Source organism: Balaenoptera physalus (assembly GCF_965194825.1).
Source record: "Balaenoptera physalus genome assembly, chromosome: 9".
Taxonomy (NCBI): Eukaryota; Metazoa; Chordata; class Mammalia; order Artiodactyla; family Balaenopteridae; genus Balaenoptera; species Balaenoptera physalus.
In genome coordinates, this window is record NC_138888.1 from 22,233,567 (window position 1) to 22,250,574 (window position 17,008).

Below are 17,008 nucleotides of genomic sequence, written 5' to 3' on the forward strand. Positions count from 1 at the left end.
CTTCACGTGTCTTTTTTTTCTTTTCTTTTCTTTTTTTTTTTTTTTCTCTTTTGCTAAGATACCTGTCAGAAACCCTACATAACTTGTTCCCAAGCTGTGCCTGGATCTATGCTCTCAGCTGTACTATCTGCCTTTCTTCTGGGGGCTGGCTCCAGTTCTGTTCAGACCCCTGTCTGCCTTAGTGAAGCTCAGCCACTTTATTGCGTTGGATCCTGGGAACACAGCTCTATGCCCCTCTGCCCAAGCTTAATTATTGTCCATGGTTTGGAATGTATAATAATGTCTGATGGAAAATGATCTATTAGGCTTCAAAGGACACGGCGGGCAGAGGAATGAGGGAATTCAGGGGAGGGAGAGGATGACTTGTAAGGCTCTAAGCACCAGCCTAACCAGCAGATACTGGTATTTAAACATGCCTTCTTATAACCTTGGGATATGATGGGTAAATTCTAGGGGCTTATACCTGCTAATATCAGACATGTATTAGATTGATTTTTGTCTTCACGTGTCTTGAAAGAATGAGTGAGTGAGTGAATGAATGAAACAGCTTGACCTAAGCGTGAAGCGTGTTGGGTCCTGAGCGTGAAGCATGATGGGTCCTAAGCGTTGTGCTCTCTGTTTCCCGATGCAGAATTTAAGAAGAGGATTACCTCAGGTTCCTTACTTCAGTCTCTATGGAGACCAAGAAGGTGCTTATGAACATCCAGGCTCCAGCCTTTTCCCTGAGGGTCCTAATGACTATGTCTTCAGTCATCTTCCACTCCACTCTCAGCAGCAAGTGCGAGCTCCTATCCCCATGGTGCCAGTTGGTGGGATCCAAATGGTTCACTCCATGCCGCCGGCCCTTTCCGGTTTACACCCTCCACCCACATTGCCTCTGCCAATGGAGGGCTCTGAGGAGAAGAGAGGAGCTTCAGGGGACTCCTTCGCCAAGGATCCCTACGTGGTTCCTAAGCAGCATGAGAAGCGATCTCCTCACGCTCTGCAGTCATCTGGTCTACCTAGCACACCCTCCTCTCCTCGGCTACTGATGAAGCAGAGCACTTCAGAAGACAGCCTGAATGCAACAGAGCGGGAACAGGAGGAAAACATACAGACTTGCACAAAAGCCATCGCCTCCCTCCGGATTGCCACAGAAGAGGCCGCTCTGCTGGGGGCAGACCAGCCAGCCCGGGGGCAGGCGCCCCATCAGAAACCCTTGGAAAGTGCACATGTGAGCATTAGACACTTTAGTGGACCTGAGCCAGGTCAGCCCTGTACCTCAGCTACCCACCCTGACTTGCATGATGGTGAAAAGGACAATTTTGGTACATCACAGACTGCATTCGCTCACTCCACGTTTTACAGCAAGAGTTGTCTGGATGACAAACAGTCGGGCTTTCAAGGCAGCAAAGAATTACCCTCAAGCACAGAGGAAGACAAGGAACCTTCGTCAGAAAAGAGTCAACTACATTGATCTAAGATGCATGGAGACTTTCATTTCCACATTTTCCCCTTTGTTTTTGTTTTTGTTTTTCTAGAAATAGAGGTAATCAAGTTTATAGCATGCCTGTCCTAAGTTACAGTAGTTTGCTATTATATATACTTTTGTTATATCAAAAGAATTAGGTAAATTAACAAGTCATCATGAGCCTGACCAAAACAAAATTTGAAATTAACCTATTGGGTCTGGTACTTTTAAAATTGTACAGATGTTTGTGCCTTTTCTTTACTTTGCTTATATTCTTATAAGCATTTTTTAGCAGTAATTTGTACATATTTTAGAATTTGTGTATCTGCTTTGTAATAAATGTAATTTCTTTCCTTTTTTGGACACTTGGATCTAAATGATGTAAAGCAAAACAGCATCAATATATATGTGAGGTTGCACTAAAACATATTTTTATATGATTAAAACTGAACAGCTTTTATGTACAGCTCTGATTCTGTAATACTAATATTTATTTACTTTGTTTCATAAATTGTACATTTTTTCTTAATGTTGTGGATTGCTTTTCTATGTGAAGCATGGGATTTACTGTTGCGTAACTAGAACAAAAATGTATATTGTAAACAAGATATTTAAACTAGAGTATCTTATTCTGCACTTATGCATTAGTTTAAAAAAAAGATAAAGGATGTATCAGTCAGTTCTTAACTCTTGTAAATTTTTTTGTCTCTTGTTTGCTGGATTGACTATAACTTAAGTGCTGATTGTGATTTTAAACTGATAGTACCGTAAAGCATTAAAGTAAACAATGTGCTATTGTGAGTTTTTTCAAAGCTTTATAAATCAGTTATAAATAATATTAAAAGTATTTGGTCTTATGTGAACATGTTGATCTATATACTCATCTAAATATATGGGAAAACATTCCACCCCATGTAAATATGTACAAGTGCATCACTGGTACAATTTTATGTAACTCAGTTGGACACTAGGTTGCCACAGACCTATGCTAGGGTGTCTTTAAAAATTAAAGTGACAAAGCACATGGGACTGTGTTGAGCTTGGTTATCGGCCGGCCCGGTGGCTTGGCAGGCAGTGCTGTGCGCTGCCCATGGAGAAGACCTGGGCTTAGCAATCTCCTTGGTTCTTGCTGCACGAGATGGTGACTGGAACTAAGGCTACTACAGAGGGGTCGCGCTTGGACTGAGGGGTGGGTGTGGAAGCGGGGAAGGGCACGGAGACCTGCTCCCCAGCCCTTCCTGTCAGCCAGTCTGCACGGTAACAGGGGTGGCATCAGCTCTAGGGGAAGCCACTTGACCCTACTGCAGAGGGGAAGAGTGTCACACTCCTGGCTATCTCAGGGGGAACGGAAAAGAAGCTTTCCAGGGAAAAGAACTTGTGGGAGGATAATGTCTTTTGTACATAACGTTTAGAATGGGCTTTGGTTAGCGTGGACGGTGGGCAGAGCCTTTGTTTGTAGGTTCAGAAGAATGGAAGGAAGGGAAGGGGTGCAACACATGCGCACACACGCACGTGTGTGCACGCACACACACACACACACACAATCTGGGTTATCTTTGTGCTATATAGTGGATTATAATTCTGTGAAACCAAGTTTGTATATTGAATTACATTAAGGAGTGTTCTTTAAAAAGAGAAATAAATATACGATTACATGCTTGAGGTGTCTAGTTTTTATGTGTTGTTTTACATTTTAATTTCCCAGTTTTGTTGCTGCAGAAATTTTGAGGCTACCAACATACCATCTGTGCTTTTAATTGCTAGGCTCTGCCTATCCCGAGGTGTGCAGAGTATGAACGCTTTTAACATGTGAGAAGGCAGTCACTGGCTTCCGTATGTCATCCGATTAGAACAGAGAGTGGTCAACACAGTGCGAGCTCTAGAAATGGGGTCCTCAGAACCTGGGCATGGGAATGGGTATCTGAGAAGAGTCATGAGTGAATCAAATGATCATTTCCCCTTCTGCTTCCCTCTCAGTATGCATACATGTCTGCAATTCCCCCAGTGGGGAAACCTCTTTATTTTTGCTGAGGTGACTGAAGGTAAAAACCAACTGAAACAAATACACCATAAAATATCCAGAAATCATGGTTCTTTCATTACAAAAAAGTAGAACCTTTTTAATAATGGAAATAGCTCATTAAAGGTCAACCTCTATTAGTATTTTCATTCCAAAAATCTCAAATTGGTGGATTTACAACTTACCTATTATGTTTTATGAGCCAGACTGTCTTTTTAAAACTGTGTTTTACAAAGGTGAACTAAAGGCCACCACAGCTAGCCTAATATCTGTCTCTCACAGACAATAATCCTTGCAACATTTAGTTGCATAGGGTGATTTGTGTGTCTTACTCCTCACGGGCGGATGTGTGTGTGTGATCCCTGGCCAAATCAAATACTCTTCTTCCTCTATCTAACTCATTTCATGTGTTCACTTGTTCATAAAACAGTTTTTGAATGCCTACTATGAACTGGATACTATAATTGGCATTTAGGATGAATAAGAGAGTATTCCTGCCATCAAGGAGCGCAAATAAAGAGGAGAGATGTATATGTGAGTAAATATATACAGTATGCTGTTAGTGCTAAAATAATGGCGCATTTGGTGTGTTTTGCAGTCACAAAGGAGAGAGCAATCACCCTGCTGAGAATGAAAGGAAGCATGGAGCAGGCTTGGAACTGTTACAGATCAGGGTTCTTGGCCTTCTTAATCAATGGAAATTGATCAGAGGCCAGACAAGAAATTCAGGCAAGGCTTTATGGGGGCCCCTGCTGCAGCAGGGGGCAGCAAGAACAAGCAACAGTTTCCCTTGCTTGCTTGCTCACTGAGGGGGAATGAGCTGGTTCCTTACATGGGGTGAGGGTACGTGCAGGTCCAGGGGTCGGGCTGGAGTGATGGCTCAGGTTGTTTGCTCCCCTCTTTGGTGGTGGTGTGTGCAGGGGGCATGCGCAGTACCCTGCTTTTGCTCCCGGCTCTTCAGAAGTGACCGTTGGTCTTTTTGGTCTCTTTTTTTTTTTTTTTGAATTTTTGAATTTTATTTTATTTATTTTTTTATACAGCAGGTTCTTATTAGTCATCCAGTTTATACACATCAGTGTATACATGTCAATCCCAATCGCCCAATTCATCACACCACCACCCCACCCCGCTGCCACTTTCCCCCCTTGGTGTCCATATGTTTGTTCTCTACATCTGTGTCTATTTGCACCTTGCAAACCAGTTCATCTGTACCATTTTTCTAGGTTCCACATATATGCGTTAATATACGATATTTGTTTTTCTCTTTCTGACTTCACTCTGTATGACAGTCTCTAGATTCACCCACGTCTCTACAAATGACCCAATTTCGTTCCTTTTTATAGCTGAATAATATTCCATTGTATATATGTACCACATCTTCTTTATCCATTTGTCTGTCAATGGGCATTTAGGTTGCTTCCATGACCTGGCTATTGTAAATAGTGTTGCAATGAACATTGGGGTGCATGTGTCTTTTTGAATTATGGTTTTCTCTGGGTATATGCCCAGTAGTGGGATTGCTGGGTCGTATGGTAGTTCTATTTTTAGTTTTTTAAGGAACCTCCATTCTGTTCTCCATAGTGGCTGTATCAATTTACATTCCCACCAACAGTGCAAGAGGGTTCCCTTTTCTCCACACCCTCTCCAGCATTTGTTGTTTGTAGATTTTCCGATGATGCCCATTCTGACTGGTGTGAGGTGATACCTCATTGTGGTTTTGATTTGCATTTCTCTAATGATTAGTGATGTTGAGCAGCTTTTCATGTGCTTCTTGGCCATCTGTATGTCTTCTTTGGAGAAATGTCTGTTTAGGTCTTCTGCCCATTTTTTGATTGGGTTGTTTGTTTTTTTAATATTGAGCTGCATGAGCTGTTTATATATTTTGGAGATTAACCCTTTGTCCATTGATTCATCTGCAAATATTTTCTCCCATTCTGAGGGTTGTCTTTTCATCTTGTTTGTAGTTTCCTTTGCTTTGCAAAAGCTTTTAAGTTTCATTATGTCCCATTTGTTTATTTTTGTTTTTATTTCCATTACTCTAGGAGGTGGGTCAAAAAAGATCTTGCTGTGAATTATGTCAAAGGGTGTTCTTCCTATGTTTTCCTCTAAGAGTTTTATAGTGTCCAGTCTTACATTTAGGTCTCTAATCCATTTTGAGTTTATTTTTGTGTATGGTGTTAGGGAGTGTTCTAATTTCATTTTTTACATGTAGCTGTCCAGTTTTCCCAGCACTACTTAATGAAGAGACTGTCTTTTCTCCATTGTATATCCTTGCCTCCTTTGTCATAGATTAGTTGACCATAGGTGTGTGGGTTTATCCTGTTCCATTGATCTATATTTCTGTTTTTGTGCCAGTACCATACTGTCTTGATTACTGTAGCTTTGTAGTAGAGTCTGAAGTCAGGGAGTCTGATTCCTCCAGCTCCGTTTTTTTCCCTCAAGATTGCTTTGGCTATTCAGGGTCTTTTGTGTCTCCATACAAATTTTAAGACTTTTTGTCCTAGTTCTGTACAAAATGCCACTGGTAATTTGATAGGGATTGCACTGAATCTGTAGATTGCTTTGGGTAGTATAGCCATTTTCACAATATTGATTCTTCCAATCCAAGAACATGGTATATCTCTCCATCTGTTTGTGTCATCTTTGATTTCTTTCATCAGTGTCATAGTTTTCTGATTACATGTCTTTTACCTCCTTAGGTAGGTTTATTCCTAGGTATTTTATTCTTTTTGTTGCAGTGGTGAATGGGATTGTTCCCTTAATTTCTCTTTCTGATCTTTCATTGTTAGTGTATAGGAATGCAAGAGATTTTTGTGCATTAATTTTGTATCCTGCAACTTTACCAAATTCATTGATTAGCTCTAGTAGTTTTTGGTGGCATCTTTTGTTCTTTTTGTATCTTCTTGTCCATAATTTGCCTCAACTGTGCATGCACACAGTTATATTTAGTCCCTTATAGTTTCTTTGTATTTTGTTGCTCAAGGAGACATTTGTCCAGGTGTAAGCACAGCAGCAAAGGGTCCCAGGTCTCAGCCTGTCTCAGAACAATTTATTGACTTACTCGTTCAATAGATAAATTTCATCATGTACTCTGGGACACTGTTCTGTGTGCTGGGTGCATGGTACTGCACAAAACACAGCAAGTCTTTGCCTCCATTTTATATTCTGGTAGAGGTGAGGCATAAAAATAAAGTGGAAAATGGCATGTTAGATGATCCATGTTGTGTAAAGCTGTGAATGGGGAAAAAGCCAGATGTATTATAGCTAGCTCCCTGAGTCTATGACAGGGTGGACATGGTTAAGCTAGAAAGGTACGTCAAAGCCCAATTTCCTAATCCAATCCAAGGAGCGTGGATCCGACCCTGTAAGCAATAAGGAGCTGAGGTAAGGGAAGATTGAAGCAAGAAAGTACATTGCCATTGTTAGTGTTGTTGTTATTATTCAGAGAAAAATCAATGTGACAGCAAGGAAGATAATGGATTTGAGAAAGAGTGGAGGCAGGGAGACCAACTGGGAGAATTATGAAGCAATGTCGTTTCCCTGGAAATAAGGGCAGCAACAATCCAAACAGACAAAGGGGTCATGGAGATAGAAGGGACAGTTTTACTTAATGAAGAGGAATTGATCATAACTAGTGACTGATTTGGTGTCAGGGAGAGAGAGATAGAGGGGATAAAGACGACTGGAGTTTTAACCTGGGCAGTGGAATGAGGTGGCCTTGTTAACCAAGAAAAAGAGTGGGTTTATACTGCATCTGGAGATGCAGGTAAGGAAATGAGGTCCCTACAGTAGTTCAGAAGGAGGAGTTCAGTCTCAAGAAGGGCCCAAGCTGGAGACTGGTTTGTCTATTCTTGTCACTTACTGGTAGCTGAGAGCACTGAATTGGATGAAATCACTCAGGGTGTATGTGCACAGAGGGGTAGAAGAGGAAGTGTGAGGACTCTCACAGGAGAGAAGTTAATTCATGACACCCAATGGATGTCTTAGGGCATCAGGGCTTACCCTTCTTGTGGAACCCTATTTGTAAAGGGATGGACCGTGGTATATTTCCCAATTCAACTCAAGCCCAGTCACGGAATCAAACCTGGCTTTCCAGAAATTATATATTGAGTATCACAGCACAGCATAAAATTCTCTCAAATTGTACTTGAGATGTGGCGGGTCCAAACTGATAGGTGCTGTAAGTGTAAAATATGTGCCAGATTTTGAAGACATAGCAGAAGGAGGAGGCCAAATATCTTTTATATTTTTTCATATGAATAACATGTTGAAATGATTAAAAGTTGGATATAGTAAGTTAAATAAGTTGTTATTAAAATTGATTGCCCACATTTCCTTTTCTAAATGATGGTCCAGAAAATTGAAAATTGCATATGTTGCTCATTGTATTTCTATTAGTTGATGCTAAAGAGAAGATAGATCTGAGGGGATAAGAAAGGAGACTGAGCTTAGCTCAGAGGCTATTTCCATAACTGAGGTAGGAGATGATGGTAGCTTGAAATAATGTGGTAGTAGTTGGGTTAGAGAAAAGCAGATAGCTTTGAAACACATGGCGGGAGAGAGGGGGATATCTGGAATTTATGGGAATGGGGGTTTATTGGATATAGGCCTCTCAAAAAAGAGAAGAGTCACAGATAATGCTCCTTTGCTAGCTGGTCACTACTGGGTTAAACATGAAGCCTTTTCACTATTGGTTAAACCCGGGTAGGGGACTTCACTGGTGTCACAGTGGTTAAGAATCTGCCTGCCAATGCAGGGGACACAGGTTCGAGCCCTGGTCCGGAGGATCCCACATGCCGCGGATCAACTAAGCCCATGTGCCACAACTACTGAGCCTGAGCTCTAGAGCCCGTGAGCCACAACTACTGAGCCAGCGTGCCACAACTACTGAAGCCCGCTTGCCTAGAGCCCATGCTCCACAACAAGAGAAGCCACCACAATAAGAAGCCCGCGCACCGCAAAGAATAGCCTCCGCTCACCGCAACTAGAGAAAGCCCGCGCGCAGCAACAAAGACCCAATGCAGCCAAAAATAAATAAATAAATAAGTAAGTAAATAAATAAATAAATAAATAAATAATAACCCGGGTAGGGGGCATGTTTGGGAGAGTAATGGGCAGTTTGGTGACCCTGATCTCCTAAGTTTGAGGGCCCTGTGGGACATCCAAAAGGAAAGATGCAGGGAGCAACTGGATATGTGTGTCTTCTAATACTGTATCAAAAAATAATAATACTACTATCATTTATTTAAAGCCTATCATATGCCAGGCATATCTCATTTAACCCTCACATGTATTCATGGATAAAAATATATGCCAACATTTCCTTTCTTTTTTAAAAAAAAATACTCTATACTCGTGGTTCACAGCCACCCTCTTTTCCTAATACGTATTTTATTGTGCCCCTTTTATATAATATAATTGGCCTTTACATGTCATTTCAAAAATTTCAATGTAATATCCTAACTGTATGTAAGGGAGAAATGGCAGGAACGTAATCTCTAATACAACTTTATTTCTTTATTCTTAGATAAATGCTCTTTAACTATTACAGTTAAAGGTTAGAGTAGAAGATCTAATGAATATTTTGGTACTTGCACCTCTATATAGATCACCAGGAATACGACAGCTACCAATGCAGGCTCATACCAGTGCGTCATGTTGGGAACTCATGAACCACAAGTGACATTGCCTCAAGGACATGATTTTTCTGGAATGGTGAACAAATCTTGGAAAGTTCCAAACAAAAGAAAACATTTTTCTTGATTTACGTGGTAGTTGCCTTCCTAGAACAATTCAGTCTACAGTTAGTTCTGTTGTAACACTTGCTTTAAAATTTGTTCGAAAGCAATTGATATATTAAGGAAAAATCTGAACATAATACATTTGCTTATGAGGACTTTTTCAGCGAGAAACACCAGGCAAATCCAGAGAAGGGCACTTTGCTGAACGAGCCATGTAGGGATACACACATGTACATGCTAACACACTAAACACCTACCAGCTACCTCGTTTCACCACGCCTGCACACGTAGTGAATGGGGCTGTAATTTTCTGTCCAGTTTCACATAACCCTCCCTCCATCACTTCACAATAACTCACAAATGGCGGCTCTTCTGTTGCCCACTTCTACTTGCGAACTTTAGGTTTTTTTCCAGTAAAGTATTTATTGTAGTTCTTGTGTATTTCTTAACCATTTACCATGTATAAAACTGTGCTACTATTTTTACTGGGATCCCACCTTTTTATTTATGTCACTCATGAAGTTTTTGAGTATCATGTCCCTTAACCCATTTTTCTCATAAGCCCTGTTGTTTTTATTGCATGATTTTGCATAGCACAGTGATCTTTAGAAACACACGTCTTCTTATAGCAGAAATGACTTATTAAAGATCTACCCCCCCCCAATTTGTCTTTATAATAAAACAGTTTCTAGATCATATATATAGATCTAAATAGATCTTTCATTTTCATGAGTGTCTCCTCTGGAAGGACATCAGAAAGTTGTACAAAACTGTCCTACACATTGCTGGGACCCCAGTATCCCAGAACCCGGTCTACTAAGTGCCAGTAGCTCCCTGCAGTAATGACACCCTGCAACCATAGCAGTAATTGACAAGCCTTCATACATTTTCCAAAATACCCTAGGTGTTTATGTGTGTGATACTGCCCCAGCTGAGAACCACTGGTCTGTTTCAAGCTGGGGGAAATAAAGATGAATAGAAATTCATCAGACAGAAATGTATTTATTTATTCTAAAAAGCTCATCCTCAATATCATGGAATCAAGCATTTTGAGTTTTATGTGTGAAACAATTTTTCAAAGCATTTGACAATTTCTGTAAGTCTATTCTGATTATAGTTGTTAACACATAAGTTCACCCATAGTGTGTTAAGAAGACTACTACTATTTGAGTCAATTTAAAAATAACGATGCCAATAACTGCTTTTTTACTACTTTGTGGCTGCTATTACTAAGATGATGAAGTTCAAATCCAAGTAATTTAGACACCAAGATCACTTCTATATCTATTACATTAATATAGTTCATGCAGTCTCCCTATTACTATGTTTATTCAGTGTGATAACATAGATTTGTAAAATCTACAAGCAGGTAAACATCACTTTACATACACATTCAAAGATCTTCAAATTGACCTCTACCTAATAGATTCGTAAGAGTACTGCATTTCTTCATTCTCTTCACAAACCAAGCTGAATGCTCAAAGCTGCTCCCTATACATCTGTGCATTTTTGGTGTTCACCAGTTGAATTATCTGCGGTCGAATTTAATCCCAAACCAGTTTATGCAAGTTTTGTGGATTACTGAAGTTACATAATTTAAATGTCCCATAAAACTATGAAGTACGAATGCGACAAGCATAGAGTGCTTATATCTATGATGACTAAGTTATATGCTTTAGAAAGACTTAATAAAGATGAGTCACTAAAAATTTCCATTGAATTATGTGTGGTTGATACAACTGTAAAAGATTCAAAAAATAAAATAAAAAATGATTCTTCCCTCCAACTGATTCTTGAATGTCTTTGAATTCTCATTCCTCTTTAAATAAATTAAAATTCAAATTTTAATTTATTGTGATTGGGTTTTATTTAAGCTACCTGATTAGATTTCCAACAACAGACTCATACTCAAAAGAAAGATGGCACACTATAATACGCTAAAAGATGGTAAATGTATGAGCATTTTTAACTTTTAAGTTAAAAGGAAATATTTAAAGATGTAATTATGAAGTTTTTATGATCCTTTGACTTTTTAAAATTAATCAGTCAACTATAAGTTCTGGTTGCATTGTATAAGACAACTTACTATGCATGGCATTTCTAGAATTTGGCATGTGAGAACCAAACCACAACAACCAATAATGGAGTATTCACAAATAGGGCAAATTATATAGATATAGATCATCATTTGTTTGTCTTTAAAACACTGAGAGTCCAGGATAAGTAAAAATAATATCTTTCATCTACCTTCCTGAACCAAAAACAAAAAAGCAAAGTCTAAGGAAAATCCCAAAATGAATCATTATTAATTGCTTTCTCTTCTAACAACCTCTGTTTTCATATTAATCATCTTCTTTTTCCTGAGATGGACAAGAGAGATTAATTACCCTTAATTTAAAAATGCAAACATCACCACAGAAAACTTCTCTTCACATTCTTTGTCCATGAGTGAGATCTCAGAATTAAAATATCTATTTTGAGGCCAACCGGTAACTATAAACACCGAAGTAAACAAATCCTGCCTGGTGGGGAAAGATGGCAAGAATGAGCAGAAATGGTATTTTAGAATGCCAATTTCTTTCTTTCCAAACTTATACCAGGAAGACTTGCCGATTTTTTAGGTACAGTATACACCATCCAATATTTTGGACATGGACGTGTTTAGGATAATCTATACCAGACCGCATTCCTTTCATTTTTATTTTCTGTAAAGTTCCAGGAAAAAAAAATTCTTTATTTGTTTTCTTAGTCATTTTAAATAAGGTGTCAAAAATCTCTAAGGAATGTAGACCTTGGAAAGCATGGGATGGTCCCAGAGCCAGCCCTTATACATCTCTCCATCCCACCTTTTTCCAGCAGAAGTGCAGCATTGCTTCCAGATTTGGGTGGGCTCTGCACTGGGGGACACTCCTGAGAAGGTGGCAGGTAGAGTTGGAGTTGGAAGAAATGGCAATTAGGGGGTATTTATAAGAGGCGGAACATTAGTCCTACTCCTTGAAGGAACAGTAACAGGCCATTATCCTTGACACTATCAAACAAGATCTCTTTATTAAATTGGGAACATGTGGGTTTTCAAGGCACAGTTGTGTAACGTAGAACTCTTACTGCTTGTCTCTGTGCATTTCTTCCCGACTCGAGGTTTAGAATTGGGATGGCAGTATGAAGCATGCCAGCCTCCTCAGCCCCTTCCCAGCCCTTGGAGGATGTCAACAGTCAAACTTGTCCTCTTTCTCAACAGGCAGCATTGTGCAATATCAGCAAGTTCAAATCTGTGCTTTGCTACTTCCCAGCTATGTGGCCTTGGGTAAGTTATGGGAGGCTAACTGCTGGAGAAAACAGCCCCCAAATTTCAGGGGCTGGACACACAAGCTGCCTGTTGGAAACTCATGGAAAGTTTACTAGATCAGCAGGTAGCTTTCCTTTAAGCAATGATTTAGGGCAGGCTTGGTAAACTAAGGCCTGTGACTGAATTTGGCCTGCTGCACTTTTTTTGTACAACCAATGAGCTAAGAATAGTTCTTACATTTTTAAATTACCATATTTTAAATGGTTATAGTCGTATCTACATAATACCTTCAATTCTGCTTCTTGGTCCTCAAAGGTATTTACTCTTTGGTATTTTACAGAAAAATTCTGCTTGATCTCTCCTTGATTTAGGGACCTAAGCTCCATCTACCTACGGCTCCACCATATGTAACAGGAGGCTTCCAGAGTCCATTCATTAATCAAGAAGGATGGTTGGTACATGGGAGGATTTAATGATCCAGGCCCAGCAGTGCTACACACCATCCCCCAACCATGTTCTCACAGCCAGAACTCAGTCACTTGGCCACACCTAGCTTCAAAAAAGGCTGAAAAAAATGTAGCCCAGCTGCCTTCTCAGGAAGCAAAAGACAGGAGATGGATAATAGTTCGCTAGTCTCTGCCACAGCAGATTACTTAACTTCTCTGTGTTTCTGTTTCAACTTGTGCGAAATGGGAATAAAATTTTAAAGAGAATTGAATGAACAGGGCCTGGAACAACACAAATGCTGTGTAAGTGTTTACTGTTATTTCTCTCGGCCTACAGGTTAGAAATCTCGATTTCCTTCTTGACATCTACTTTACCCCGTATGCAATCAATCACCATGTCCTACTGATTTCTAATATCTCTCAGATGTCCCCTCTCTTCTCCACTATGCCACTATTGTAAAATATGGTTTTACTGTTATTGAGGTACAGCAAGGGCAAAGGTTCAGGAGACAATTGCCATTGAAAAGATAGTTTGTTATACTCACAGATCCCAAGAGGAAGGGGCATACCGTTCCATGGGGGGGTCACACAGGGAAGCACCAGGGTTTGTCAGGAGGCAGAGGGAGAGAGAATGTAACATGGCAGAAGCCTTTATTGTGGTTTCCAATGGAAGGGATGGGCAAGGCAGGGTAAACAGGTTTAGGTTTAGCTGGTTGAATAATTTCAGTGGGCTCTAGGGCTGTCTGGTTCTCTGGTACCTGGTCTTGGGGTGATTAGGGCAGGTGGATAGTGGCCCAGATTGTAAGAGCTTGATAAAAAAAAAAAAAAGACAGTTGGGGGTATGGGCTCTGAATTGTTTGGTTTGCATATAAAGATATGCTTGATGGCCAGTTGTTTACAATCTCTAGGAATTAGCTAATCCTGGGGAGGGCAGTCCCTCCAGGGTCAGCCAGGCCCCCGATGTCCAAGCATCAGAATATAGAAAGTGAGAAGACACAGCCACTATCCTCAACTGGATGACTTGCAATATTCTTCCATCTCTCTTACCCCTGTGAATAAGCCTCCCTCCCTGCAGTCAGAGTGACCTTTTGAAAGCCCACATTTGATTGTGTCACTGGCCAGCTTAAAATGATGCAGGGTTTCCCAATGCCCTTGGGAGGAAGATCAAAGTCATTCACATCACTATAGTGCCCTAGCGTGCAGGCTTCTCTTCTGGTCTCTTCCCGCAGTTCTCGTTCCCTGGGCTCTGTGCTTCAGGCACATGGGGCACATCAGTTCCCCCAAAGTGCCTTGTTCCTCCACCTACTGGGCCTTTGTACTTGCTCTACTTTCTGCCCGAAAAGCTCTTCCTTGCTCTGTGCTTTTGCCTCCTTCTCTGTTCAACACATGCTTCAAATTTCACCCCAGATTCACGTCCTCAGAAATATTTGCATGACCCCCTGACACACACATGCACTGTGTGATTATTTTCCTGAGGGCAAAGTGGCAAAGTTGATAAATACTAACCTTTGGAGTCTGACAAAATGGATTCAAATCCCACCTTCATCACTTCTCCCCGTTTGACCTTAAGTAAGTTATTTAATCACTCTAAAACTCAGTTTCCCCTCTCATGGCATAAGGATAACAACAGGAACATTCTCTTGGGCTTCTTGTTAGGATTAAATAAGATAATACACATATAATGTTTAATAATTTCTAAGACTTAAATGTTTCATATTAAAATTTCCTATTAAGCCTCAGAATTTTTTGTAACCTAGAATTCTTGCCAGCTACTAGCAATTAGTCAGGATTCAAATTGAGACCATTTTCATATCCCTGATTAAGAGAATGGTTTGTTAATTAGTATCAATCACTTCAGAAGGTTAATATAAGCTAATTAATAATTTAGATACTGCTATGGAAATGACATTTGCTCACCACGGGCACCAAAATGATTTTTTTGCTTATCTACCATGACATATAAGAACATTCTTTTTATTAACCAAGAGTTCTTCATACTGAGAATACAGAGAAAATAATTAAACATAACATATGATGGAAACAAATATAAGGGTATCATTATTAACTTGCCTTTTCTCACTTTCTGCAGACGAAATTTCATTTTTATCCCTGAATTCCTTCTAATAAAGTCTTACTTTCATTAGGGTGAAAGAGTGAGGTATGATGAATGTGTTCATATACTAGATTTGATCGATGGTTGCCCAGGGCTGGGAGTGGAGGGAAGGCTTAACTACAAAGGGTCAGGAAGGAATTTTTGGAGGTGATGGAATTGTTCTGTACCTTGATTGTGGTAGTGGTTATGCAACTACATACACTTGTCAAAATTCATGGTGTTATACATTAAAAAGGTAAATTTTACTCCATACAAATTATATCTCATTTTTTAAAAAAAGAAAGATTGGATTGACAATTTGGTGTTTTCTTAAGCTTAGGAAATGCTCGTGGCAACATTGGTCTTCCATTATTGAAGAGGTCAAGAGTAGTACATTTGTATATTCACAGAATCATGAGCCAATGATAATTTCAAGTTTTAAAACTAATTACAAAATAGCTCAGTTATATGTAAGTGAACGTTGTCCTTGCCATGGAGACAGAGTATGGCATGCTGCAAAGTGAGAAACAGGGGAGGCAAATACACAGGACATAGCAACCAAAGGGGACCTCCCAGAGGCTACACTTCCACCTAAATGCATGGAACTTAGAAAAGTCTAGATTTTTTGTAAAAATGATGAGTGTATGCTTTCAATACCAAAATGATTTATAGCCTGCTAATTAAATCATGCTGAAATTGGAATTTCATTCTTGTTTTTGATGGGTAAAAGGGGTTTTATTATATTTGCTTGGCTCTCATCCCTAGGGAATCCAGAGAGTGAATGCCTTCTACAGAAACATTCGGCTTCTTGGGAAGTATGAGTCATCAATTGAACCAGAGGTGTGAAAAAAAAAACCTTCTGAAACCAAACAAAACAAAAATGTTAAGAAGGTGGTTCCTATCCTGAGGCAGATGCTGTCATTGTTATTTCTAATGTTGTTCTTACTCCATTGAGGAGAACTTACCTCTGACAATCATGAGCTCTTTTTCTAGTTAAAAAAAAATGTATCTGTTTTAATGTTTCAAGGTGCAAAATCAGCCCTCTCTCTTCACTTTCCCTGGAGTGATCCTCTTATGAACAACTGATAGGTTATTTCTTGCATTTGTTAAACATTTATGAGCACTTTACTAGTTTCTGGGTATTGTACTAGATATTTGGAATTCAAGGACCTGTTACCAAGAGATTTTCTTACTACTATGCCTATTGGAGATTTTACAGTAACTAGGTCAGCCTAATTTAATTTTTGGATTGAAAGAATTACTTTAAAAATGTTTCTCTTTATCCACTAGTACTTCTCTTAACTTCTCTATTATAACAATCTATATTTGATACTCACCAGTAACATAATATTTATCATTAAAATTCTTGTCACAAACTAGAAAAGCCTATATAATATGAATGAAAAACAAATAATTAATAAGTTAAGAATTTTAATTTCAAAGGTTTGGGTGCTCGGGCTTCCCTGGTGGCACAGTGGTTGAGTCCGCCTGCCAATGCAGGGGACACAGGTTCGGGCCCTGGTCCGGGAAGATCCCACATGCCGCAGAGCAACTAAGCCCGTGCACCACAACTACTGAGCCTGCGCTCTAGAGCCCGCAAGCCACAACTACTGAATCTGCATGCTGCAACTACTGAAGCCTGAGCTCCTAGAGCCCGTGCTCCACAACAAGAGAAGCCACTGCAATGAGAAGCCCGCGCACCGCAACGAAGAGTGGCTCCCACCCGCCGCAACTAGAGAAAGCCCGCGTGCAGCAACAAAGACCCAACACAGCCAAATAAATAAATAAAAGAAAGAAACAGAAAAAAATTTTTTTAAAAAAGGTTTGGGTGCTATAGGCACTTAAACATGTATACATTTATTCAAAATTATTTCTTTAGGACTTACCATATGCCAGGTCATGTATTATATGTCAGAGATATAGGAGTAAACATGGTGGATGAGGCAACTGCCCTTCTGAAATGTATGTCCCAG

At 39.8% G+C, this 17,008-nt stretch overlaps 2 protein-coding genes across 11 annotated transcripts in view; one reads left to right on the forward strand and one right to left on the reverse strand.

The window, feature by feature from the left end:
- HIVEP2 (HIVEP zinc finger 2) overlaps positions 1 to 3,110 on the forward strand; it is a 203,407-nt gene extending 200,297 nt beyond the window's left edge. For all 10 annotated transcript variants that reach the window (XM_082474357.1, XM_082474355.1, XM_082474363.1 and 7 more), the window contains one exon: positions 632 to 3,110. In XM_082474357.1, the coding sequence (XP_082330483.1) occupies positions 632 to 1,456 (825 nt within the window). In that variant the 3' untranslated portion in view covers positions 1,457 to 3,110. The remainder of the gene's footprint in view (positions 1 to 631) is intronic.
- Positions 1 to 17,008, reverse strand: part of LOC309666875 (uncharacterized protein) — a 367,169-nt gene that overhangs the window by 181,904 nt on the left and 168,257 nt on the right. The window lies entirely within an intron of this gene.